Here is a 27075-nt window from a genome sequence, read left to right on the forward strand (position 1 = left end):
ATGAGTTCTTGATTAGAAAAACATTTGCTGTTATATTTTACCCATAAGATTAGCATTAGCATGCTAGAGTAAGTTGTTATGCTTGAAAGAGGTTTTTCCACAGTATGCTCAGTATGGTTGTGAACATGTTTCTGTTTTCTGAGCTGTTGGAAACCTTGCTATCCTAGGTTGCATAGAAAATTAATTCTTGCAGCTGCCTACAAAAGAAAAATTGAAGTGGCTTTTGTTAATTCACAGGATCAAATATCTTTAGTTCTTACAAAAATATAATGAAGTATAGGATAAATAGTAGACTGCATGAGATACTAAATACAGAAGGCAGTATGATAAAACGTTGTGAATGTTTTTTCAGTATGGAACCACCCCACTGGTTTGGGCAGCAAGGAAGGGTCATTTGGAGTGTGTGAAATACCTGCTGCAGATGGGAGCTGATGTTGATCAAGAAGGAGCTGTAAGTAACTGCATTTTCCAGTGATAAGTACAGGTGTGTGTCCTGTTCAGGGTTTTTATGAAACAAATACCAAGAAATGCATGAAACAAGATGAAATGTTGGTGTTGGTGTGTTTTGCTTTCCAGCTATTTGTAGACTGCATGTGATAGTTACTGAATTTTCTTTTTACCTTTTAATAAAATTGTGATGCAACTAAGGAGTTTTATTGACAGTGAACATATAGATATGTTAAGTGTAAATTCTAATGACATAAATTAATTTAGCAAATTGTTATCTGAAGATTAGCACTATCAAAATTCATTCAGTATCCAAGCCTGACACATCAAATGTCTTATTCCTCAGTGCCATTTGAAAAGTTAATCAAACTCAAAGCATCTTTTGAAAATAATAATGGTGACTGCAACTTTTCAGAAATTGATTTTTTTTTTAGAAGTTTCAGCTGCATATTGTTTTTAAATAAAACAGATTACATTTAAATTGCTTGTAAAAAAACACCAAAACATTAAAAGTTAAGTGGAAGATTAGGAAAACTTTTAGTGTTTCTATGATTATTTCTGAAGTTCTTCAAAAATCCTCTTTGTGAACAGTATTGGTAGACCTGGGTGCTCTGATAATACTATGTTCCCATATGATGAGAAAATTATTTTGTCATATATGTGGAATTCAGGAGATAGAATAAACTGATCTGAACTTTACTTTTTGCATTTGAGTGTTCTCTACTATTGTTCTTAGTTAATTTCTTTTTTAGGGAAAAGCATGTTTTTTGGTGCACTTTAAAACACAAAACTTAAGTAGTGTTTGGATGATTAAGAGTGTTTGGATGATTAAGATGATTAATCAGTGAGCATTCTCTTATTTGAACTGCTGATATAATGATGATTGCTATAGACACTGTACAGTAAAATCTTTTGGTTTTATTTAAAGAATTCTATGACTGCACTTATTGTAGCAGTGAAGGGTGGCTATACTGACTCAGTAAAAGAAATACTGAAAAGGAACCCAAATGTGAACCTAACAGATAAAGATGGAAATACAGCTTTGATGATTGCATCGAAGGAGGGACACACTGAAATTGTGCAGGATCTTCTTGATGCTGGAACTTACGTGAACATTCCTGACAGAGTGAGTCAATTTTCATCATAATAATCATTTTATATACATGTAGTTTATATTTAAATACCAGTGCATGCAGATTTGTAAATATGTGATTTTTCTGGCTTTCTAATTTTTCTGCCATCTAGGGGTATTTTTGTGTATTGCTCTTTTACAAGTACATTAAGAGGTAAATGTTATGTGAAGGTAAAGGATAAACTACTGAAGCTGCTCTTTGAGATGCTTGAATTGAGAGCATAGGGCATCTGACATCTGTAACATAAGACTAATACTGAACTAATCTGTAGATTTTAGGTGGGGTAGTGCTGCTAAATCTATAAACCATGGCATCTGTAAAAAAGAATGTATTTAAGTCAGCATGTACCTTTATCTTTTATAATCAAACTTATTACTAGAAAACTTGCATATATGAGAGGGAGACTTCAGCTCTGGGTTGCAAATATAAATGGAGATGTAATGCTGTGTACCTGACCTATACATGCGTTACTCAGTAGAGATGTGACATGAACAGTGCCCACAGTGTGAATCTGCTTGCTGGCAGCTCAGTATTTTATTTGATTACTTATACAGGTGCTTTGGACTGTCTGCAAGTGCCCTCTTGATAGCCAGGTGTTTTTGAAGTGTCAAAGACAGGTCAAGCACTGCAGCATTGAGGCTGTAGTTGAATAGATACCTAAACTTAGATGTCTCTGTCAAGGTCAGTGACTTGGTTCAGAATGGTAATACGTTTTGGAGGCTGCATTCACATTCCCTAAGTTGGATTGATTGGAGTTGCCGAGAATAGAGGAAAGCTTCCTAATATTTGCCTGGTAAATTTAAAAGGATTTTTGGATGCATTTTCCTGTATTTCAAGCGTCAGTGCATTTCTCAGATGGCAGTGTACTGAGCTACAGTGTTGCATGTCACAACAAATTTGACCTCAGGCACACATCAAAGCAAACTTCTAAAATATTTAAGAAAAACCGTTGCAATCCCTCTTAGCACCTCTTCTGCTACAGTGTTCTATAATGGTCTGCATTTCTGTGCTTTCAGGAAGGAGCAATTACAGTTTTCAGCACAGCTGACTGCATTCCAAAAATACACCTAACAATGAGTGCTCTTAGTTTCAGATGCTAGAGTAGGTTTTGATAAAGAAAATTTCTTGGTTTGCAGCTAAATATGTGATGACTGATTGATGGGGCATATCCTACTGCTGAGCTCTCAGAGTTCCACACCTGTGATTTTGCTATACTTTTATTTATTTTTCCTGTTTCATCATAAAATGAGCACTAGGCAGTTTCAGGAGTATAAGGTAATTTCTGATATTCTGGCATGTCCTTAAGCGTATTAAAATCAGAAGCATTAAGGACAATTGTAACTTTGTTTTATGTATGCACGACTCCATTTACCACACCAAACTTTTTTTTTTTTTTGGATCGGAGATTAAATCAGCCTTTTGCTTTTTTTCTTTATAATAGCACAATGCATGTAAACAAGATAACAGTCAAATCTGCATAAAAAAGGGCATAAATTTATTCAAAATTCTTGAGGAGCTTTCATCAGCTGTGAAACATCTCAAGGAGACAGACAATATTCTTGTCTGATTGTAAGTAGGTTATTACTATGAGTATTTGGTCTTCCTATGAACAGAAAACAGCTGGCTTTTTTCATATTTAGTATCAATTTATGCTGGGTTTTATAGGGTAGTGGTTTTAGCAAGACCTATTATTTATGGAGTGTTTGTTTTCCTGAACAATTGAAAAAAAAAAACAAACCCTCCAGAATTTTTTCTATTATATATCCATTTTTTCAGAGCTAGTTCTATTTCTTGTATCTTTCTTTTTTTGAAATGAGTGTAGATTCATAATGTAAATAGGCAGAATGTATATTTGGTAGCTATAATTCATTCTCTGCTGCACTTCTTGTTGGTAAATTATATCAATTAATGTTCAATATTCTTTCCCAACTCTTTCAGAGTGGAGATACAGTGTTGATTGGGGCTGTTAGAGGTGGTCACGTTGAAATTGTGAGGGCCCTGCTCCATAAATATGCTGATATAGATATCAGAGGTCAGGTAAGTACAACAGTGTAAATGTTAGAGCACTTCTTAAATAGGATGTGAATTTGTATACCAAACAGTTATACTGTGTTCCTGAAAACAGGGTATTTAAAGTTTGCTCTGTCTACTCTGCAGGAAACTCAAATTCCATGGAACAGTAAAATATATCACGTTGCTGTGCAGCTTTTAAGATACAAGTTGCACATAATTGTAATGGCTTGTTAAGCACAGTTTTTTCGGTTAATTGTGTAATGGTTGAAAAGCAAAAAATGTAAACTGAACTTACTTCATTTGCACTACTGAACAGATTTAAAATAATGAACAGATTTAAAATAATGACATACTTTGAAGGACGCTTGGTATAATTATTTTAATCATATTTTAAATAGAGTATCAGTGAAATGTGGTGCACCCAAGATTATATCCGTTGTCAGAGCAGTTCTGTCACTGTGCTTGGTTGGTTCTTGTCTCCAGCAACTTTCTGTGTTGCTTCCTGTTAGATTGTTGTCAGTGATTTCCATGTTTTCTACCTGCCCCTTCTTTCTTTTTTGTCCCTTTGATAAGGTATTAGTTTTACTCTTTTACTGGAAACTCTTTCACTCAGCATGGTACTTGTTTTTGTTACATTCAACTTGCTTTCTTTTGCTTGAAGCAATTCAAATCACTCTACTTTGTTGACACATGTGTTCTGCCAAGTTTGAACACAAAACTAACTAGTCACTGAGAGCTGCAAAGGTTCAATGCCTCCTGCTGCTGCACAGCCTCTCTGAGAAGCCAACAAGTTTTTATTTTTAAGAAAAGGTAGCATTTGGATCTCTTCCTCTAACCTGCCATTGGCAACCCACGTGTCTCAGCTTCTGGCTGTGATGTGGGTTTGAAAATCTGAAGCTTTCAACATCTTGCTATGACTGAAGGAATATGGAAACAACAAAAGGATGCAACATCTTTGGTAGCAGGGAAACTTGTGGCTTCTGGCAGTGTGAGGTTGCTTGAGTGGCAGTTTGCATTGGTTGATCTAGAGAATGCTTTTTCAGCCTTATAGGAGGCACAGCACAAGTCAGTACCATCAGAGCAATGTTCTGGCTTTGCACTTCATATCATAGTTTAGGACAAGCAGTATCAAAATTGGAGATGTGTGCTCCTTCCCTGATGGGAGCAACTTCCCTGCTGTTTGGCATTGCAGCACCTGCCTGCTGGCCAAACGTGTTATGGGGAAATGTGTTGGCTGCCCAAATTTGTGACATTTCAGAAATATTGCTGAGTCTTGTCCAGCCTTCCAGCAATGATGTTCCTTGCTGATCATTCATTCATATGATCACTAGTTGGCAGATACCTTCTGCAGATAAAACATGGCTAAAAGGCCCTTGAAAGTGAGTGTTGGGGCAGGTGAGGGCTCAGGTGGTGTTTTCCTCTGCCCTTCTGGGAGGGGGAAGGACCCAGCTGGGAGCACCTAGCAGACCTGCAGTGCCTGGCTGTGCAGCTGATGTACAGCTCGGGCTGATGCCTTGGAAGGCAGCTCACTGAAGGACAGAAGATGGAACCCAAGTGATTGGAGAGGAAAGAAATCTTAGTGAATGGTCTTGTTAAACTGTTGAGAAAGGCTTTAAGCTCAGTTTGCTGTGAAGCACACGAGTGGAAAAGGAAGAGCTGCAAACGAATGAAGCAGGCAAGGTAGAAGGTTGCAAGGGGTACTTTGACATTCCTGCTTAGAAGCAGGTGTGTGTTCAAAGGCTTTTCTTAAGTGTCCCTACACAAATATGCATCAAACAAAAAGAGTCATGGTGCAGTCCCAAGGCTACAGAAAAATTGCATATGTGAAGACTTTCTGGGGTAGCACACATTCACACATCACTGGGGGGAAAAAAAGATGACAGAAGCAGATTTGCACCTGTGAACCTTCCCCCATGTTTACTGATAAAATGTCTGGCTGATCAGCATTCTGGTTCTATGTGTTGGCTTTCTTGTCCATCTACTTTTACAGCTTTCCAGCTTGCATGGCCTCTGAAAAAAAGTTGTTTTATTTCATTAGGTAATTTCTGTATTTGAGTTAGACAAGACAGGTTGAGTCTGCTTGGATTGTTAAAGCTCTTAATATATTTCAAAAAGGTTTTCAAAATAGATTTATATTCCCCAACCAAATTTGCATCCTCCCCTCTAAATTCTACTGTTGTGCCAATTAGATTTGTTGACCTTTGCCTTGAGGTGTGCTAAAAATCACTTTATTATATGTCGTTTTCAGTATACTGTGGTTGTACTTTAAACACTGTTTTTGATATTAATCCAACTAAATGAAAATACTATTAGCGTTTAATACTCTTTTTTTTTTTTTTTTAGGATAACAAAACTGCTTTATATTGGGCAGTTGAGAAAGGAAATGCTACAATGGTGAGGGATATCTTGCAATGCAACCCTGATACTGAGACATGTACCAAGGTAACAATTAGAATTTTAATTGAATTGACCTCTGTTCTTAGCTCGTATGTGATGTGAAGATCATACAAAATTCAATTTTTGTGAAGTGTTGGTACCTTGAACACTTAATTTTTGTTTTTCTGAAATAAGGCTTCTCAGCAATAGTAATGTTCTCTCTGTTTATAAATATGATTTGCTGTTAAATCCTTGATAACAGGGAACATGTAGATTCTTTACCTCAGCATCATTGACATGTCCAGCAATAAGGAGTAAACAGCAGGTGCTACTGGAAACTGAGGGAAGAGATTTCTGATACTACTAGGCGTGAGTTCAGACATGTGCAGCAGTAAGGAAAAAATAAGAGAAGTAGTTGGCACAGCATTGAAATATTTTCAAGTATCTTGTATTTTATCTGAATTTTGTCTTTCTCTATTTGATACTGTTATTGACAGAAATGTATTTTGTTCTTTGAGTCTAATCAATCTAGAAAGCTGGGTGTGGGATACTTTTTCACAGACACAAGTGCTAAAGTGTTGTTGCTTGCACAGTAGCATATTTAATTTTAATTATCTTAATTTTTTTTTGTTTTAATTTGTTACCCAGTTGCTTTTTTTTTCCTTGGTTTTGGGTATGCAGAGATCTTTATATTAGTCCTACTTTTCCATTTTAGGATGGAGAAACACCACTTATAAAGGCAACCAAGATGAGAAATATTGAAATAGTAGAGCTTCTTCTGGATAAAGGAGCTAAAGTCTCTGCTGTAGACAAGGTAAAGAATAATTTATTTTTTACTTCAGTATATTTAATCATTTTAGTTTTGCAGCAGGGTTTTGGAGAGAGCTGTCGAGGCTAATAGAGAAAGAGAGCTTCCCATATGCTTAATAATTAAATAGACCGTAAGAGTTAAATGCTTAGTCGCTGCCATATGTTTAATAATTAAATAGATAAGAACACTTCAGTGTAAATTTGTTTCCACCCATTGTTGGGTTTTGGTTTGTGTTGTATAAGGGTGCTCTTAATAACTTGAAAAAAAAAAATCCAGGTGAGGAATAAAACTTTCACAGATAAAGCAACTAATTCTTAGTACACTTGAAGAAGAGCACAGAGAATGGTTGTTGTCACTAATATTAGTTTTTGATTAATAGACATTAAACAAAGGGATGCCAAGGACAAATAAAACTGTTCATTGCTATCTTCCTATGCATTGCCTACTTTGACTGCAAACCTTTTAAATACAGCAACGTTTATTTGGTCCCTTTTTAATCTCTTGCTGTTATATTTAGGGCGAATAAGTAATAATGTTGATTTGATACAATAAGAAATATTTTACTGGGAAGTTTTTGGAGAATTCTGAGCAGACATTGAAACCATTCTAACAAACACTGTCTTTTGTTCCAAACAAGTCTCTGAGTTTGCTTGTAGACATTTATTTCTACACAGAGACTATAGTTTTTATGAACTTTAGGATATTAATATAAGCATTTAATAAAGAAGGCAGTGTCTGAGGTTTAGCATTCTAAGAACTGCTTTTTCACATGTCTTCTCTGAAAGATTTGTGATGCTTTTTCAAGGGGAAAAATGCTTGCTATAAGGCACTGATGCTTTTGAAAGTGCCCTAAGATTTATTTCAAGGAAATAATGCTTCTGAAACAGCATTGAACATATGGTCTGTCCATGATCTTAGGAATTCATGTTAGATATTATGAGCTTTTTGCTTCGTTGCAGAAAGGAGATACTCCACTTCACATTGCTATTCGTGGAAGAAGCCGTAAACTTGCTGAATTACTCTTAAGAAATCCAAAAGATGGTAGATTGCTTTATAGACCCAACAAGACAGGAGAAACCCCTTACAATATTGACTGTAGCCACCAGAAGAGTATTTTAACGCAGATATTTGGTGCCAGTAAGTCTTTATTCTTTTTAATCACTCATATATTGACAATCCAGTTTATTCAGTTAAGTATTGAAAAGTGGCTACAGATTTTTGATGTTTTAATCTTGCACCTAATGGGAAGGCTTAAAAATCAGTTGGCAAAAACCCCATCACTCTAAAAGCCTGGCAAAGGTCAAATATACCTCTTATTTTGGCTTTAGGTGTTGGATACTCTGAGACTTCTGTTGATCACTTTGCTTTTAATTGGATCTTGCTTGTGTAGGAATTACTTTCTTTGACTTCCTGTGGTTTGGGATCTTGAGTCTTTTAGTGGGCTTTAATAGATGTGATAATTATGTATAATTTATGTGGATGATTTAGAATTCCTTTGAACAGGAATGTACAAATAATAACTGCTGTTATATGGCAGGAGCGTATTTACAAATATGGGTGAATGTGTCATGACTTTATGTATGAAAATTGTCATACTGAGGAGCTTTCTTAGAGGGAAATTGTGTAGCACAGTATTTGTGTTGCAGGGCACTTGTCTCCCACGGAATCTGATGGTGACATGCTGGGCTATGATCTGTACAGCAGCGCTTTGGCTGATATTCTGAGTGAACCAACCATGCAGCCACCCATCTGTGTAGGCTTGTATGCACAGTGGGGAAGTGGAAAATCTTTTCTGCTGAAGAAACTGGAAGGTAAAAACTTGATTTAGTCTTTTCAGTGCTTCCAATCTACCTATGAAAAGCATCACATTGGAGTTACTAGTTTTTGTGAGCATTGTTGGTCCATGAGATGTTTTATCTGGTCTCTGTTTCTATGATGAAAGGATTTAAATTTTACTGTGGTCAGTTCATCCATAGTTGCCTGTGTTCATTTATACAGTGTCAAGACAATCTTTAAGTGCTTCTGTCTGTTTTCCTGTGAGTTTCCTGCAGCAATGAATCTACCCTGTAGGTACTGCAGAAAGTCTGGCTGCTTAAGTGTGCCTTGCTGGGCCTGTTTGTGTGTCTGATCAGGTTCAGACCTCCTCTGCTGCAGTATTTATTTATTGTGCATCCCGTGTCTTTTTCTTTTTAATGCTTAAGAACAATTATCAGGCTATTAATATTTCATTCTCTGTAGTGTATGTTCTTTGCATCTAGTTTTCTTCCCCTTTCTTCTTTCTTTGAGTTTTCTGAACTTTCTGAAATTACAGAGGAAGGCAAATGCAGTACATGAAATGAATCAATATTTTTCCTGGTGGAAATAGGCATCATATTTAGTTTTAGCATTTTCTTGTAAAGGTTGTTTTTCTGAGATGTTTCAATATAATTCAAGATAGTTCTACCAGTCTTGCATTTCTTACTTTCTGTGATGTCTGTATTAGCCAAAATGAGATCTCTGCATTCATTTTTTTCCACCTCCTGTTCCATGTCATAAACAAAAAGCGTACGTACTTTGACTGTGATATTTATTGCTGATGAACCCTTGTATTTCTAAAACACTTTCTTAGTGTTTTCCTTCTGTTCCTCTCTCATTTTTTTTATTCTGGTTTGTGTACCTATTATTTCTTATTCTGTAGAATCTAAACAAGTTCCTTCAGGAATTGCTGTTTTAGTATATAAGAATCAACAAACAGAAGTAATACTGCAGCCTTCACATTGTATTCTTAGATTTGAGGAACATAGTTCGTGTTTCAGCAATTGAGATTTTGTGGGTTGGGTGGAATTTTTTGACAGATACGGTGGATTTATTTTTGTTAGTGTCATAAAAGATGTTTTACACTTTTAAAGGAGGATAGGAAATGGCATGACTTTTAATATGCTTTCAGAATTAGAAAATCTGCAGCAAAGAATGTGAGTATTGTGTATTTAAATGTTTTCATTCATAGCTTGGATGAAAACGTAGGGTTTTGCACTAATGTTTGAAGAATTCAAGCATCATTGTCTTTTTTTTAATCAATAATCAGGATAAATTATTCAGTCTGCTGAAAAAGTTATTTTCACAAATGATCTTTCTTGAGTGACTTTGTGCGTTAACTGGTCTTTGTCTTTTTGTTTTAGATGAAATGAAGACTTTTGCAGGACAGCAGATTGAACCTCTGTTTCAGTTCTCCTGGCTTATTGTGTTCCTCACGCTTTTGCTGTGTGGAGGTTTGGGTTTATTGCTTGCTTTCACAGTGGACGCAAAGCTTGGAATAGCAGTGTCACTCAGCTTATTAGCTGTTCTCTACATTTTCTTTAGTAAGTCTTATATGCAATTCATGAAGATTTTTATCTGTTTTTTGGAATTAAATATTGCTTTGTAGATATGCTTTGCCATTCAGAAAAAATACTGAATGGTTTTGTAGACAATATGACCCCTTTGGACTCGTCGTTTTGTGTGTAATTTGTGAGAGGGCATTCTTGCGAACAATGAAAGATTTTGCTTAATTTCATTAGGTTACTCTTACCATTCTCATTTTTAGCCTAACTGCTAAAATTTCATAACTTTTTTTTACAGAACTCTGTGCTTTATCTGTTCAAACTTCATTATTCTTTTCTGCTAAATTGACTAAATTAAAATCACAACATCTTTTTAATATTTTAGCTGTAATTTACTTTGGTGGCCGGAGAGAAGGGGAGAGATGGAACTGGGCCTGGGTGTTGAGTACAAGGTTGGCAAGACATGTTGGATATTTAGAGTTGCTTCTCAAACTCATGTTTGTGAACCCACCAGAACTACCAGAGCAAACCACTAAAGCTTTACCTGTCAGGTTAGTTATTTAATTTATTTACTCTTGAATAAATCAGTCAAGCTCACTCTGATACTTCTCAAACTGTGCATATTAACGTTTAACTTAATATGAAAAGTTGTTGAGATTCTTGTTTGAAAAACAGTAGCCCTAGAAGATCATAAACTTTTCAGTGTGAAGAAGATAGTGTTTTCAAGCAAAACCATCTGCCAAAGTTGGTGAAAGTTAGTGCTTTTTAGAATTAGGGATTTTGGCTTATTGTACTAATGAAAACTCATACCAGATAAAATAAGAATTTTCTGGTATAGCTTGTTGTGTATTATGTATGTTTAATATTTGTTCCATTGATTATTTCTGTTAAGGTTTGGGGTTTTTTTTCTTCCTTTAAGTAGAGCATGAGACTATTCAAAGCTTCTAGTTTACCTGAAAAGAAGAAAACTTATGCTGTGTGTTTGAAAATCTCATTTACTTCTATTATTCAAAGACTTCTGTTTTAACCTCGTGGTACTTTTATGTGATCTTGTGTTTCTTTTATTTCTTTTAATCCTCTATAAATATGTAAAAATAGATCAGAATACAGTTTTGAAAATATTTGTCAGTATTATGTTTTGGCATCATAAAGATATTTTCACATTTTTGCTGTCATCTGAGGTACTATTGGAGATGTGAGAATTTTTATCTTTTTAGGAAATCAAGTGTTAGAATGGGAAGTTGGGCAAAGAAGAGGTTGATAAATGGAGAAGAAGTAGTTAAATTCTATGTAGATTTTTTTTAAAACAAACTTTTAACTGCAGAGATACAGCAAGACTTCTGTTTTAGTTGCCGGAAAATATTTAAAGTTTTTGTAGTATAAAGAATACATGGTTTTGTCTCTTTCAGATTTTTGTTTACAGACTACAATAGACTGTCCAGTGTAGGTGGAGAGACTTCACTGGCTGAGATGATTGCTACCCTCTCTGATGCATGTGAAAGGGAATTTGGTTTCCTAGCAACAAGGCTATTTCGAGTTTTCAAGACAGAAGATACACAAGGTGGTTTTTTTTGTTTTTTTTTTTTTTTTACCTGAATGTCATTTCCAATTATTCCATTTCAGTGCACTGTTACCAGGGCTTCTGTTTTTCACAGTATAAGCTCTTCTTAGAAATTGTTGTAGCCATGCAGAAATTCATAGAGAAGGGGAAACTCTTTGTTTGGAAGAGAAAAAATGCCCTGTTTTATTTGCTAATCTTGATTTTATTAATATAATGAAGTAATATCTCCTGTGAAGTATAGTTTTCAGAAATGTCAGTGGAAATGTATATTAATGTTACATCCTTATAAATGCAGCATATTTCCATAGCAATTAAGTCATTGTGTCTGAGTCAGATGAAAAGGGAAATAAATGCTTTTGTGTATTGCTATGATACATTTGTTTAGTTTAATAAATTTTAATTTAGAGCTTTGATAAGTGACCACTACTTATTCTTGGAAATACTAAATGTGTAGAACATGTTGGTCCAATCCTACAAATTGCTGGGATTAGTACTAGAAATGTACCTATTTGATCCAAATGGAACAAGCTTTTTTATTCTGTTTCATCTGTAGATTTGTAGAAAAAGAAATAAGCAAGAGTAGGGTATGATATTGTAAAGAAGGAGTTCTTGAGTTTAACTTCCAATTTATTGAGGACTTGTAGTTTTAGTATGTGTCAGTTACTTCTCATTTCTTTTTGTTCACAAATTGAGGAATCTGTCACCTCTCACAAAGTGAAACTTTTCAACTCTCCTGTCCTGTAGAGGCTGGAAAAAACATGCTATGTTTGCTGTGTTCAACCATGTGCTGAACACAACTTACTCTTCATTGTTCTTTTTTAAAATCACTAAGTGTTCTTTATGAAAGGGATGTGTGGATTTTTTCACCCTTTTTTTCCATGTTAGGTTCTGCAGTTCCTCTCATTCATCTCAATGGAACAGCTTTCATGATACTGTAATTTTTCCTGGAGTTGTCTTGAGAACGGCAGTGTAGTGTTGGCTTCTTGTGATTCTTTGCAGTAATCATATTTTCCCTTTCATTTGTAATCTTACATTCACTTGTATTCATTGCTCTGTTGCCTTCCTATTATGCTCTGCCTAATTATCTAATTGATTTTTAAAGTTTGTTCTATCTATTTGATGATTCTGCACATTCTTTCCTTTTCTTCAGTTGTTTACAGTTCTAGGGTCGTAGGTTTATTACCTCTAGATGTTTAGAGAAATTCTATAGAGGTTTATTTTTAGCCTCCTGTATCTTAATTTCTGTTGTCTCTGTAAACTTGCAGACACGCCTCTTTCAATTGTTATTTCTTTGTTAATGATGTTTAAGTGTCTCTCTAATCCAGTTCTGTCTCTTTCTAGTAAGAGGATGCTTACATTTCTATTTAGGTCTAGAACTGAATCTAATTATAGCTGAGCTGTTCCCCTTTGTTTATTGCCCCTTATTCTGTCATTATGCATTTCTGTTGCTTTGTCCTGCAGCACAATCCTATGAGTCACTTATGTCAGCAGTGTGAAAAACCTTTGCAGCTCATACCTTCGTCTAGAGAATAGTATGGTCCACATATAACCCTTGGGTATTCTTTGTACTTAGCATATTAAAAATTTGATTTTCCCCCTGCAGTTCAAATACTGATTTTTAGCTGTCATAATTTTGCTTCAGGTCACTGTTATTCTGTTCTTTGTTACCAACAAGTGTGTCCAGAAGATAGCAATTTTCTAGATGTACCACTGATCTGTACAAGTCCTAAAGGCAGAGACTGCTGCTTTGGAAAATACTGTTTCTTTGGTCACTGATTCAGCTGTGCTAAGCTCCGATTGCAGTATTTGCTTCTTTCTTATCAGCCCACTTAAGTAAGGAGCTCCATACTCTCCTCTGGGGCCCTTGTGAACTGTCCAAACCATATTTGCTGCAGTTTTCCCGTTTATGTGTGTTTTGGCATGCAAAAAAGGATGGCCTCAGGTTGCAATTTTGGTTTAGCTCTTCAATGGTACCATTACTATTAGATTATGTAAGTACCCGTTTCCACTTTAAAACTGAGTAGTCCCTGTATCGTTGTCTTCCAATTTATTTACCTAAATACACTTTACAAAGTGATACCACAAAAGGGGTGATTGCACTGATACAAAATTTGTTATTTCCATCCAGTATGGTTTTCTTGAAATGATGGAAATAAACTGAAGAGTGAAGGAATATCTCTGCTTCATAATTTCCAAGAATTTTGGCAAAAAATAGATTTTTTTTTCCCACTGGTATGTGACTGGGTGGTAACACCGCAGTAAGCTTTTGTGCTAGTTAGTGTTTTATGAGAAGTATGCAAGTTCATGGATTTTGCACTCACCTGTCATTACACATTGCACATTAATTCTAACAGCAATACTTGTTTCCTAGGTAAAAAGAAATGGAAGAAAACTTGCTGCCTCCCATCTTTTGTGATTTTCCTGTTCATCTTGTCTTGCGTTGTTTCTGCAATCGCCCTGTTAGCAATTTTCAACATGGAATCGGCCAACATGACAGTGAATGTTATTCTCATAACAGTGACCTGTATTGTTGGTTTGGCCTTTTTCTTGAATTGCCGCACGTGGTGGCAGGTGATGGATTCAGTTTTGAATTCTCAGAGAAAACGTCTTCACAGTGCTGCCTCCAAGCTTCACAAGTTGAAGAGCGAGGGGTTCATGAAGGTGAGCATTTATATGAATTGGCCCTTAAAAGGAATGAAACAAACCCCCAGACATGGAGCGTTATTAAGGTGGGGCACCATTAATTTAATTGGGCCAAGTTTCACAACAGAAGAATGAGACTTAGTGAGTTTTTACTGAATGGAACACTTCTGTGCCAGTGGTAATTATGAGAGGTAATTGTATGTGAGATCTATCTGCTTAACCATGAATATTAAATTTGGGGTTTCAGTTTTCAGAATTTTTTTTTCTGGGAAGAAAGTACTTAGAAAACAATTCTCAATTACTATTATTTAGTAAAGGCTTACTTTAGCTCATAAAATTAGAAAGAATAACTTTGAGAATCCTCTGAAGGTATAAAAACAAGCCTTTCAAACATTCCAAAACACTACACATATTTAATGAAAAATTGTAGAAAATACTATTGTTTTGCTGGCCTCTACCTATAAACTGATGAATGTGTTCTCAGCCTGTCATCAGATATGCTATATGCTCCTATTTGAAAGTCAAATGTAGCATCGTGATTGGTGACTTTGTAGATTACAGCCAAAGTATTGTATAAGAATCTGTTGTACAAATATTTTTCATACAGTCATAGAATAGTTTGGGTTGAAAGGGACCTTTTAAAGGTCAGCCAGTCCAATCTCCCTACAACAAGCAGGGACATCTTTGATTAGATCAGGCTGCTCAGAGCCCAGTGCAACCTGACCTTGAATGTTTCCAAGGATGGGCATCCACAACTTCTTTTGGCAGTCTGTACTCATGTTTTACCACCTCATTTTAAACAAACTTCTTTCTTATATCTAACCTAAATTGACTGTCCTTCAGTTTTTAAAACCATTTCCCCTTGTCCTCTTGCAAAACACCCTGCTAAAAAGTTTGTCTTCATGTTACTTACAGGCCTCTTTAGGTACTGGAAAGCCACAAAAAACATCTCCCCAGAATCTTGTCTTCTTCAGGCAGAATAATCCCAATTCTCTCAGCCTTTCATCACAGCAGAATTGCTCCATCTCTCTAATCATCTTTGTGGCCTCCTCTGGACTTGCTCCAATACATTGGTGTCATTCCTGTGCTGAGGAGTGCAGAGCTGGATGCAGCACTGCAGGTAGGGTTTCACCAGAGTGGAGCAGAGGGGCAGAATCCCCTCCCTCACCTGCTGCCCATGCTGCTTTGGATGCAGCCCAAGATGCCTTTCTTTCTGGGATGCAAGGGCACGTGGCTGGGTAAAGTCCAGCCTCTCACCCACAGCACTCCCATGTCCCTCTTGGCAGGGCTCCTCTGTATCTGTTCCCCCAGCCTGGATTGATACCAGGGGTTCAGTACGCAGGTGCAGGGCCTTGCACTTGGCCTTGTTGAACCTCATGAACACCCTTCTTGAGCATGTCCAGGTCCCTGTGGATGGCATCCTGTCCCTCGGGTGTGTCAACTGCACCACTGGGTCTTATCTGCAAACTTGCTGAGGATTCACTTGATCCTTTCATTCATGTCATTAATGCAGACATTAAGCAACACTGGTGGCAGTCTAGATCTCTGAGGGACAGCAGTTGTCATTGATGTGCATTGGGACACTGAGCTATTGACCCTTGGTAATTTTATTTTCACCTCTTGACAAGTTCAGCTCCAGCTGTGCCTTGGCTTTCCTCACCACATCCTGTCACAACCAGACTGTGCTGTATCTTCCCAGCATACCTGTGCTTGCTTCCACTGCCTGTGCATTTACTTCTTGGTCTTTGGTTGGACCAGCAGGTCTCTGCTCAGTGCAGCCACCTTTTACAATTTATTTTACAATTTTCTTGTTCCTGGGGTTTACAGGCATTTGTGTTCCATGGAAGGCATCCTAAAAAAGTCTGCCAGCTGTGTTGTCCCTGTGGGCAGTTTTCCAGGTGGTCTGTTGACTATCTCTTTGAAGATCTAAAGGTTCACTTTCCTAAAATGCAGTGTGCTGACTTTACTCCTTACCTGATCCATATCCCTCAGGACTGCAAACTCCACCAGTGTGTGATTACCGCAGCCCAGGGTGCCTCCAGGCTTGACATCCCCAATTAGCTCACTTAGGTTATTGACCATCAGGTCCAAGTGTTGCTCCACTTCTGGTCGAGCTTGTCTGCTGCCCAACTGAAGGTCCTCCATGCATTCTACCAATCTCCTGGATTGCTGACAGCTCATGAGGCTACATTTCCAGATGTTGGGGGTCATCTAAGTTCCCCAGGAGGATGCAAGCCCATGAGCATGGTACCTCCTGTAGCTGGGACATGAAGCCATTGTCAGTAGGCTTCCCTTGATGAGGCCTTTTACAGACACAAACCCCAGGGTGTCATTTATTGGTCTGGTCCTTGCAAATTTTATGCACTGACTCCATCAGTTTGTGGCTGCTTCTCAGAGGCATCTCTTGGTGATATCTCCGTCTCTTGGTGTAGAGGGCAGCCTCTCCTCCCCTCCTTCCTCTCCTGTCCCATTGAACAGCCTGCAGCCATCAATAGTTGCAGTCCAGTCATAGGATTCATCCACCAAGTTTCTGGAATGGCAGCTGGGTCATAGCTTTCTAGCAGCATGGTGGCTTCCAGCTCCTCCTGTTAGTTGTCCACTCTGTGTGCACTGAGCTAGAGGTACCTCAGCTGGACAGTCAGCTGTGTCACCTTCTTAGAGGAACACCTTTTAATTTCTTTGAAGTATTTCAGTGGTGTTTTCCTGTTGACTTCTGTTATCTCAGAAGCCTCTGCCTCATCTCCATAAGGCTTTCAAGCGTGCTTCAGTGTGGCCAGTACATTTCAGATGAGGTCCTCACGAGCTCTGCATCCCTCTAGCCTTGGTGTGTCATCCCACGGTTTGTTCTGGGCAAGCCTGATACTATCCCACTCTCCTGTCATATCTTGTTTAAAGCTGTGTCAATTAACTGTGCTGGCTCCTGGTAAAAGGCTCTCCTTGCCCATTGAGGAAGGTGAATCCCTTCTGATGCCAGTATGCCGGGTGCCATGTTTTTGCTGCACAGAAGATCTGATTGTATCTTGGTACTGTGTTTCTTGACCATTGTTTGTAGAGTGCTATTTACCTGACATAGCTTCAGCCTTTTAGGAGTTAGGTTCACCCTTTGCCATCAGAGGAGAGCAGTATGTAATTCAGGGGAATTATTAATCTGTTTTAAGTCATCTTATTGTGTGCATTCTATTGAATCTGCTGGTTAAGAGATGAGATTGTAATGTCTGCTGTTAGCTGTTGAATTTAGGGCAGGCAAATTCCACCTTTGTTTTTATGTTATGGGTGGTTGTTACATATGTAATAATGTTGAAAAGCTTAACAACTCTTCAGGCTGCTCATCTTGAATAGCAATGACTGAGCTTTAGAGTAATAGCATAATGTGCTTGGCTGGAAGGCAGATAGAAAATTTTGCTGTACACTTTATGCAGAGCAATTTTTGAGGACTAGCTGAAGCTACAAATGCTCTTATATTTACTTCTTAAATAATGTTTTACTGTGCATGAATATTATAATCTTAAATAATATTGTAATGAATTTTAAATAAGGATAGTTTGTTATATCAAAGCAGAATATATGTTTCTGCTGTACATTTTTGTTTAAGTGAGAAATAAATATGTTGGAAGTAACATTTTAGGACTTTTCATTTTGAGTATTTTTAAGTTTTTTCTTGTAATCTTACTGAAGTATTTTTGGGACAAATCATCTGCAAAAGGAAATATCTATATTTTTATCAGTGTAAAGTATCATAGAGATGTCTTTTCCTTCTTTGTGTTTTGTTTTTATAGGTTTTGAAATGTGAAGTGGAACTGATGGCCAAAATGGCAAAAACCATTGACGGCTTCACTCAGAATCAGACTAGGCTTGTTGTAATTATTGATGGATTGGATGCTTGTGAACAGGACAAAGTTTTACAGATGCTTGATACTGTGAGTTGGATCATTTTATGAAGATAACCTCTGTATTATATGCATGATCTCTTCCACAGATGAGCTCAGATACATACAGTTATTGTGTGTTTTCTGTAAAAAGGCTATGTTGTGTTGCAGTAATGTTGAGAGGGACATGACTGGCAGCATCACCAGTCCCTGATTAAAAGCTTTCCATGCCTTCTCTCAGGCAACTCCATGCAGTACTGACTCCTTTCCTCACAGGCAGCTCCACACAGCTCTGACTCCTTCTCTCCTCTCTTGGAGTTTCCTTCGTCCTTCTGCAAGACTGACTAAACCCAAACTGTCCCTTACCTGGCCACTTAACCCTGTCTGTCCCTCACACAGCATCTTCTTACCTTGTCTGTCCCTTGCACAGCCACACATCCCTTCCTCAGCACAGCCAGCAGACTCTCAAGTCTCAAACTGCAACTAGGGGCCGGCTACCCCACTCTTTTATAACCTCCATCCTCATTGGGCAGGCAAGGCTATTTCCACTCCTCAGTAATCAGTACAGCTGTAGTTCATTGGGAAATATTGCCTTCTGCATGATCCTTACAAACTGTTTTCCTACAATGTTGTGGTAATTAATATTTGTGTACATTGGCAACACTATAATGCTAAAACTGATGGATTTTAACAGTTGAAAATTAAATTGTATGTTAGTACTTTTGAAAAGGTTTGAAACAATCAAAGACTATGGAAAATAATAATTCTGTTGAAGCAAACTTAAAATATTTGGTGTTGTATTGCCGTCATTGCCACTGAAGTACTTTAGATAAAAAATACATAAATGCTAAATATTTGTGGGGGACTGGAACATTACTGCATGATACATCCTTGGTGATGACTTCCACTGTAAATTCTGCTGTTAAATTGTTGAGTGTGCTTATTTATTATTGAGGCTAAGTTCCTATGGTTAGATATCTCATATAAAAGAAGCTGACATCTTCATACATCTCTTGGCCTCTCAGGTTTATTCCTTGAACAAAATTAATATAAAATGTTGAGCCAAATGTTCAAATGTTCTGCAGCTACAGTTAGTTGTTATTAACAAGGTGTACTGTCTGCTTTTTTACAGGTGCGAGTCTTGTTTTCAAAAGGTCCGTTCATTGCAATTTTTGCGAGTGACCCACACATTATTATAAAGGCAATTAACCAGAATCTCAACAGTGTTCTGCGTGATTCAAACATAAATGGCCATGACTACATGCGAAATATTGTCCATTTGCCTGTTTTTCTGAACAGCCGAGGGCTTAGTAATGCAAAAAAACTGATGGTAGCTTCAACAACCAATGGGGATATTCCTTATGCAGATAATGCAGGTAAGGTTATGCAGAAGGGTGAAATGAGCATTACAAAACCAATAATCCAAAATCTATGTTTTGGAAGAAACTGTTTAAATAATTGACAGATCATTATTTTTTTGGTCAGTCCAATGTGTATGACTGGAGAAAATATCTACCTTTGTTTTCCTTTGTGTAGGATTGCATGAAGAGGTTGACAGAAGAGTTTCTCAGAACAGTCTTGGAGACATGACCAAACTTGGTAGCAAAACTGCTCTCAACAGGCGGGTGAGAAGAATTTTTAGTCTAAATAGAGATGCTGATAAAACGTTTTCTTCTTTTTTGATTTTTTTTTCTTTGATGTTTTCAATAATATCAGCTTGGAAGACTCATCAAACCATTCTTATGAAATTTTTATAAATGATTCATGTAGGAAAAGTCCATTCTTAAATCAGTAGATTGATGCTCTGTCAGAGAGGAAGAAGTTTACTTGCTCATCAAAGTATTCCTTTCCACAAAAAATTAAGTACAGCTCTCTGTGAATGCTGAGATGATACAGCAAATCTGGTAGGAGCTATGGTCTGTGTATGTGTGCATATTTTGGATTTTTTTTTTGTGGAAGCCTGATATCAGTTTGTTGCAGGACGTTACACAAGGGGCAGTAAATGAGTAAATCAAAGAATTTCAAATACTAAGTACTAGACTTGTACTGCAATGTCTACCACATTTTTTCTGCTTTCTCTTCTTTCATCTTGACATAAAATAACAAACTGGTTGAACAAAAGGTATCTAGAAAGTTGTGAAAAGCGACACAGAGTCTGAGGATTCTGAGGTTTTTGAGCTGCCATTGGTAGAGACTTTGGGAGTTTTGTAGCAGAGGAACCTGATGCTCACCCTAATTTCCATGTGTAGTTAGCAAATGGATGGTACTAACTCTTTGGAGAGACAGTAGGAAGCAATTATGTAATTGCTCAAAGTGGTAACCTTCTTACAAAATATTTTGCTATGTCACTATTTTGCTGTGTCAGAATTGACGTGGAAATAAAATGTGTAACTCTTACCACTTCTTGGCTTCTGTGGAAATAATGTTCAACTTTTACACAGCTAAATCGGTATTAAATTCTTGTACATTTGATATTACCTGTCAGCCTCACAGACTTACTCACAAAGGGTCTAACTTGGTTATCAAGTAAAACTGAAAATACATAAAAGCTTTTAATGCTAATCAGTATTCCTTGGGTTTTTGTTTCATTATCAGGATACTTACCGAAGACGCCAGATGCAGAGGACCATTACCCGCCAAATGTCTTTTGATTTGACCAAGCTGTTGGTTACAGAGGATTGGTTCAGTGATATCAGCCCTCAGACCATGAGGAGGTTGCTAAATATTGTTTCAGTGACGGGTAAGTGTGACATGCCTGCATGCAGTAAAGAAGATTGTTTCTGCTGCTTGTAGTTACACTCAGACTTTTTAGTGTGTAAACTAAATTGAACAAGTCAGTCTGTCTGTTGCCTCTGCAAATCCTTTTGAAGCAAACTCTTCCATAACGTAAGAAAAAATTATAGACCATTCTGTGTAGAATTTGAAAGATACATAATATTTGTTGTTTCATTGACTTCAGTTGGCAGGCAAATGGTTCTAGTCTACATTTTTAGGAAATTTTATATTCTTTGATTTTGAAATGGGATAAGAAAACTACGTTTTCCTGTAGTGTGAACAAAGATTGTAGTGATGACATCTGAAAAGGTAAGCTGTGAGAGGAAAAACAGGTATATATCCTGTTCATTTTTGCTATGAGTACTTGGTATCCTTTTTCCCTAAATAATTATGTGAGGCTTGTAAGAGCTTTTCCTCACCTGTTTTACTTCAGCAAAACACAGTCAAGACTTTGATTTCTCTGAAGTTTAAAAACTGGAAGTAACTGGAAAAGGGATTACGGAGGTTTATTAAAAACATATTTCATGTAGTAAGTGAATGAGGAGTGGTTATTTAGTGTCTTTTCTATTACAGACTCTAGAAGGCACTAGGTAGCCCTACAGCTACCCAGAACAAGGAAATTGAGTTACTTTTCACACTGTGTATAGTTAAGAGCATAAATCTGCAAGACCTCAAATTCTGTGCTAATGTTTTACATAAGTGTGTTATCTCTTAGCTTGTCAATGCAATTTGTAGCATGTAACCTATCTTGTTTTGGCAAATTATAGTGCAGTTATGAAAGTATAACAAAATCACAAAACCTTAGTTGTAAAATTAAACTAAAAAAATAAGACCCTTCAAGAACACTTTTAGTGTAGTATAATCTGTGGTTAGACATGATTTCATAAACAGCTTTATCAACAGAGCCTTCAGGCTGTAGGTTACATGTCATTGCAGATACTAACAATGGAATTATAGACAATTTGCTGAAACTTCAAATGCATAAATTGAAGCATTAACTTTTTCTGTTTTTTAAAATAACTTTATTTGTAATTTATACCTTGCCTTACTAACTTAAAACAGTCTTTTTTATAGCTTTGAATTTTACTATATTGGCCATCAAAGTTGGCAGTTGTGTGGTTAACTTTTTTTTACCACTTTTCATATGCCAGTGCATAGAAAATCTATCAAAGTATTAGCATGACATTCTGTGTTTAGATGGAGAAATTAATGCTGCGTGAAATTCTTGATTGAATTTTGTTGAAGTAAGTGAAGATTCACCAGTAGCAGGATGATAGTAATTAGTGTTTAACCTGTGGCTGAAGTTTACAGTTTTGGAGAGTCTCATATTTTGACCAGGATTTCCAAGGATTTTTATTAGATTGTAAAAGGATATTTTTAGATGCAACTTGTGATGATTTTGAATTTACTGAGCAAAAAATGTATTGTAGGAAGTTCAAAGATCAGATAATAACAAAGTAACATAGCTGTTACTTTGAGGGGAAAAAGGTATCTTTCAAATGGGAGAAAAAATTCTCTAAATTCTTTATTGAATTTTGTCGGAGTAAGTTAACTCTAACTCTTTTCTTCTTCCCTGTTCCTTTAGGTCGTTTATTGAGAGCTAATCAGATCACATTCAATTGGGACAGACTGGCAAGTTGGATCAATCTCACAGAGCAGTGGCCGTATAGAACATCATGGCTTATCCTGCATCTTGAAGAGACTGAAGGTGTTCCAGATCATCTGACTTTAAAAACCATCTATGAGAGGTAGTCATCATTCTCGTAATGGTGTGCACTTTCAGTGGTTAAAATAATGGTCATTATTAGTGTTCACTAGAATCATCTTTACTTTGGCCAAGATACAATTTGGGCATTTTTTCATAACTTGTTCTTTCCAGTTCTTTGTTAATCTTAAATAACCCCAGCAGAAACTGGCCTTACCAATAAAAATCTTGTAAGGTTTTGTGCTTAGCAGGTGTGCTATGGCAATGCCATATGAAAAAGAGCATGACTTTCTCCATTTCTGCTACAAGTTGCTGTCCAACAGAGCTATCTAGGTACTGCTACTGAGAACAAATTGCTCCGTGTTGCCAGTGAACATCTCTCTCCAGAACCCTCTGCTTGAAAGAAAGGATTTGTGGGTTGTGACCTGATGACAGTGGGAGGAATGGAAGAGAGTGAATGTGACTGAGAGTGGGGCCTATAGAAGAGAAGCAGAATAAAAGAATCAGAGTCAGGGAGAAGAAAAGTTTGACTTGGATGAAATGTAATTGAGATCAGATGAAAAGAGTGGCTGAGGTAAAGAGGGAAGATTGTGACTGATTGAACAAGTCACCAGAAAATCTAGAGATTTTGCAGGGTCTAGGGGAATGAACTTGGCAATAAAATATTGGAAGTGTGCCCTGCACTAAAAGTCAAGGAATAGGAGAAAGTCAATGAACTGTGCTAGGGTCTGGGATGGGCTGAGAATGGTTGAAGTGTTGAGAATGGAATTAGGATTGTTTGGGAAAGATTGAATGAGTTGTATTAGGAAAGAAAAGTTGAAGTATTTATCCAATAAACTCATTCCAGTTTTCTGATTATTGGCATCTACGGTAGTAAATCACTTAAGGGTGATCAAAGTCCAGAGCTGTCTTAAGACATAACAATGTTTGTCTTCTGATAAACCAGAGGAGGTATTAGAGACCTGATTTATTCTCATAAATGGGCGCTAGTAATTCCAGTATTCATGGATGTTAAATTGTAGTAACAATGAATAAAAAAAAGGACATTCACAATTGAATGTGAATAACTTATTTGGGTTCTGGATTGTTTGTTGTTAGCACAAACAGTTGAGCTGTTGATGCTCGGTGCCCGCTGGAGCATGTCATGGTTTATTAGTTAAGGTGTGGAGGAGATTCGTGACTGCTGCTATGTTGTACCTCTTGCTATGCACGTTGTTTGGAAGTGATGCAGCCACTTGAGTAGACTGCTACTTTATAACTGACAAGTACAAGTGTATAGGTAACCTTGTAGTGTTTAAAACCAGAGTACATACTGGGAAGAAACAGTGAAGAACTCTGCCCTATGTATTGGAAAGGGAAGGTGGTCACTGCCTTTTAAGGAAGCCTGTTTGTATTCTACCTGCAATACCAGGAAAACAAGTAAAAGGAAAACAACATTCAGGATTTTCTCTTTAGCAAAAAAACCCAACAGGATTATTTGATATGAAAATGATAAAGCTAAAAGACTTCGTTTCTTTGGCTTCTTAACAATTAAAAAAAAAATTCTAACAATAATGTTGCTGCGTGCTCAGGAAGAGAATTTGTCTCCTCAGCCCCTTCTGTTGAACATGTAAGGAGCTGCATATATAACTCTCCTGAAGTATTGACAAAGCTGAGGTCTCATCTGTCTGGTGATTTGGGTGACCATCTTTATCATATGCTGAATGTGAAAAGGTCTGTGAACTCTTCTCTGGGATTATCTAGAGCTCTAAAATTGTGTTTTATCTAAAGTAATCCTTTCTGTGTCTTTGCTGTTCTTTTCGATCTGCAACTGTTTAAAGTAACTTGTCTTAAATAACTGTTTCAGTGTAATTTCAAAGTTATTTCTTCTTCTAAGACTTCTGTTTCAGTTTTCTAAGTTTTATTAGTTTGTAGAGCAGCTTTCCCATTTGGAGTGTCATAAATACATACCAGATTTTGCTAATTATGTAGCTTGTTCCTGTACTGAGTTTGTGTTACTGCTCAAGATCATAGTTTTCCTAGTATTGAATAGTTTGTGTCAAACTACTTTTTGTTGTGACCCTGCAGTCTTAGGGTTGCTGCTTGGACATCTCTCTTCGCTGAAAGGAATCTTGTAGGTTCTGTGTTAGAGTTTCACACTTGATTGCTTTCTCTGTGTAAGCAGCATGCTTTGATATTGCAGTTACTCTTCCAAATTTTAAAATATCAAGTGTTAAAAAGCTTTTGAATCACCAGGCTTCCCTTGCAGTGAGAACTCTCCATTACCAACCCCTCGGCTGCAGAGGTTGTGAGCAGAGAGTGACCACACTGGCATGTGTTACAGCTGCTGTTGCAGCTCCCTTCAGCGGAACAGCTACTGTAGGTGATCCGTGTGTGCGCTCAGGGTGTGACGGGGACATTAACCCCGTGTTGCCCTACGGCCGTGTTCCCCGGGCCGGGCCCTTCTGTTCCCAGCTTTGTCCCGGGCGGCAGCGCTGGTGCCGCAGGTCTTGGCAGCGCCGTGCCGGCAGAGGGCGCTCCTGGCCCGGCAGAGCCGCGGAGAGCGCTGCCAGCTGAGCCTTGGCTTTCAGCGCTTCCAGGGGAAAGCGATACTTTCACAGCGTAGAAAAAATACAGGAAAACGAAAAGAATCGGGTAGCAAGCACTAAGAAGAAAAAGAGTAAATATATCTTTAGTTAATTCCCCCCCAATGCAGGCACAATGATATATATGATTTCCACGATTATATGTTATTTTGCTTCCATGAGCTTCCCGTCTTGTAATATCCAGAATTTAATTTTGCAAACTGTAGTAAAAGAGAGGCCCATCTTCTGTCATGTTTCAGTGCTATCTGTTGAAGTTGAATGCAGTGACTAACGTAGGACAATGACAGCTGTTCCACAACTATTAGTCAGAGTTTGTGTGATGCTGGACTAGTAACCTCTAGAGTACCTTTCACTTGGGTAGCATTTGTGCCTCTGTGGGGAGGTGGTGTACATCTTATGGTTCTGTAGGCTGATATTGCTAAGTACTCAGTGTTCAGAGCTATATCTGGAGATACTGGGCGTGGATACCTCAATTTGGTAACTAAATAAGTATACCTCTATTTCTGTGCTTCAGTTTGTCATTAAAAATAAAGCTAACTGAGATATTCTTATTATGAAGGCTTGTTGGGGAAAGTAAATTTGTCTTTTTCTACAGATACTGTGAAGCATATTGAAGACTATATTGATGAATATGAAACCAGGTCTGTCAGGAGAAGTGTATCTTTCCTGTATCATACCATTCAGAGATGAAAAACCTACTGAATATCATATTGGGAAATTTCCTCCAGAGTTTATAACAAGAAAACCCAACAAACAAAAAAAAACCACCCTCACAAAAAACCCACCAAAACCAAAATAACACAGACTTTCCCCCCCAAAAAAACAACAACCAAAACCAACAACAAGAACAAACCAACAAAAAAAAACCCAAAAACCAAAAACCCAAACAAACCACAAAACCAATTAGAAAGCCACAATGAAACCCACAAAAACCCAACCCAAAACAGAACCCTCCCCCAGCCCTCTAAAGAAAATAAGGCTTTGATTTGCTACAGAGGCACACCTCTGTGAAGAACTTTTATGAGCTGGAGTCACTTAACATCTCTTATAGTAACAGGTAGAGGCACTATGCTCTCAGTCTTTTGTAGAGAAGAATAAGTCCATGCTTTGTCACTGTGGCAAATTTTGAAAAGAAAATGCTGAATCTGCTTTGTTGGCTTTCAGTCTGTTTGCTCGAGAAAAACATCTTTACTCTTTTTACTTTTTTAAACTGACCTTCTGTATCATCTCACTTCTGTCATTTCAGCCTCTGTCTCTCTGCTGGTCTGGTTGGTCTTGCGTTCCACCTGGTATCTTTATTAGTAGTAGTATTTACTCCTTCAGGTTATGTGTTGCCTTTTCTCATCATCAGGATTTTCATATAGTTTCTCTTCTTAACAGGTTAAGATCTTAATTCTGATTTTGTCTCTCCTTCCCTTTTGTGTTTGGGTTCTTTTATGGTCAAGCTCACTGTTGTCATTATCCATTTCTCTATCCTGGTCTAATTTAATTATGTTTACTATTTTATTTATAGCTATGACATAGAGTTAATATTCCTCTAGATTTATGTTGTGCTGCATTCTCTTCTATGTTACTGTAAAGAGTCTTCCTAATGTCAACTTTGTGTAATACCAAAGTGGTTTGCAGAAGTTGCAAAAGGCAAATTTTTAAAGCTCTGAAGTGGAATAAAATATGTGGGCTTTCTGCAAATAAATTTCTAAGAGAATTAAGTTGTCAGATTAAAGCAAGTTTCTGTTGAATATTTGCAACTGAGACTTCTCAGACTTGTAAATTAGCCAGCTATGGGAATGTGCTCTCTTGTGAAAGCAAGTAAAGCATCCATGACACAAGAATAAATGACAGTGCCAGATCTAAATAGACG

At 37.3% G+C, this 27075-nt stretch overlaps 1 protein-coding gene across 5 annotated transcripts in view; it reads left to right on the forward strand.

The window, feature by feature from the left end:
- KIDINS220 (kinase D interacting substrate 220) overlaps positions 1-27075 on the forward strand; it is a 67604-nt gene that overhangs the window by 8569 nt on the left and 31960 nt on the right. For all 5 annotated transcript variants that reach the window (XM_062489709.1, XM_062489705.1, XM_062489706.1 and 2 more), the window contains 16 exons: positions 353-451; positions 1376-1573; positions 3519-3617; positions 5937-6035; positions 6685-6783; positions 7740-7917; positions 8427-8591; positions 9939-10118; positions 10465-10630; positions 11489-11640; positions 14012-14301; positions 18060-18200; positions 19282-19525; positions 19686-19774; positions 20745-20889; positions 22510-22672. In XM_062489709.1, coding sequence (XP_062345693.1) covers positions 353-451; positions 1376-1573; positions 3519-3617; positions 5937-6035; positions 6685-6783; positions 7740-7917; positions 8427-8591; positions 9939-10118; positions 10465-10630; positions 11489-11640; positions 14012-14301; positions 18060-18200; positions 19282-19525; positions 19686-19774; positions 20745-20889; positions 22510-22672 — 2507 coding nt within the window. The remainder of the gene's footprint in view (positions 1-352; positions 452-1375; positions 1574-3518; positions 3618-5936; positions 6036-6684; positions 6784-7739; positions 7918-8426; positions 8592-9938; positions 10119-10464; positions 10631-11488; positions 11641-14011; positions 14302-18059; positions 18201-19281; positions 19526-19685; positions 19775-20744; positions 20890-22509; positions 22673-27075) is intronic.

Source organism: Cinclus cinclus, chromosome 3 (assembly GCF_963662255.1).
Source record: "Cinclus cinclus chromosome 3, bCinCin1.1, whole genome shotgun sequence".
NCBI classification, from domain to species: domain Eukaryota; kingdom Metazoa; phylum Chordata; class Aves; order Passeriformes; family Cinclidae; genus Cinclus; species Cinclus cinclus.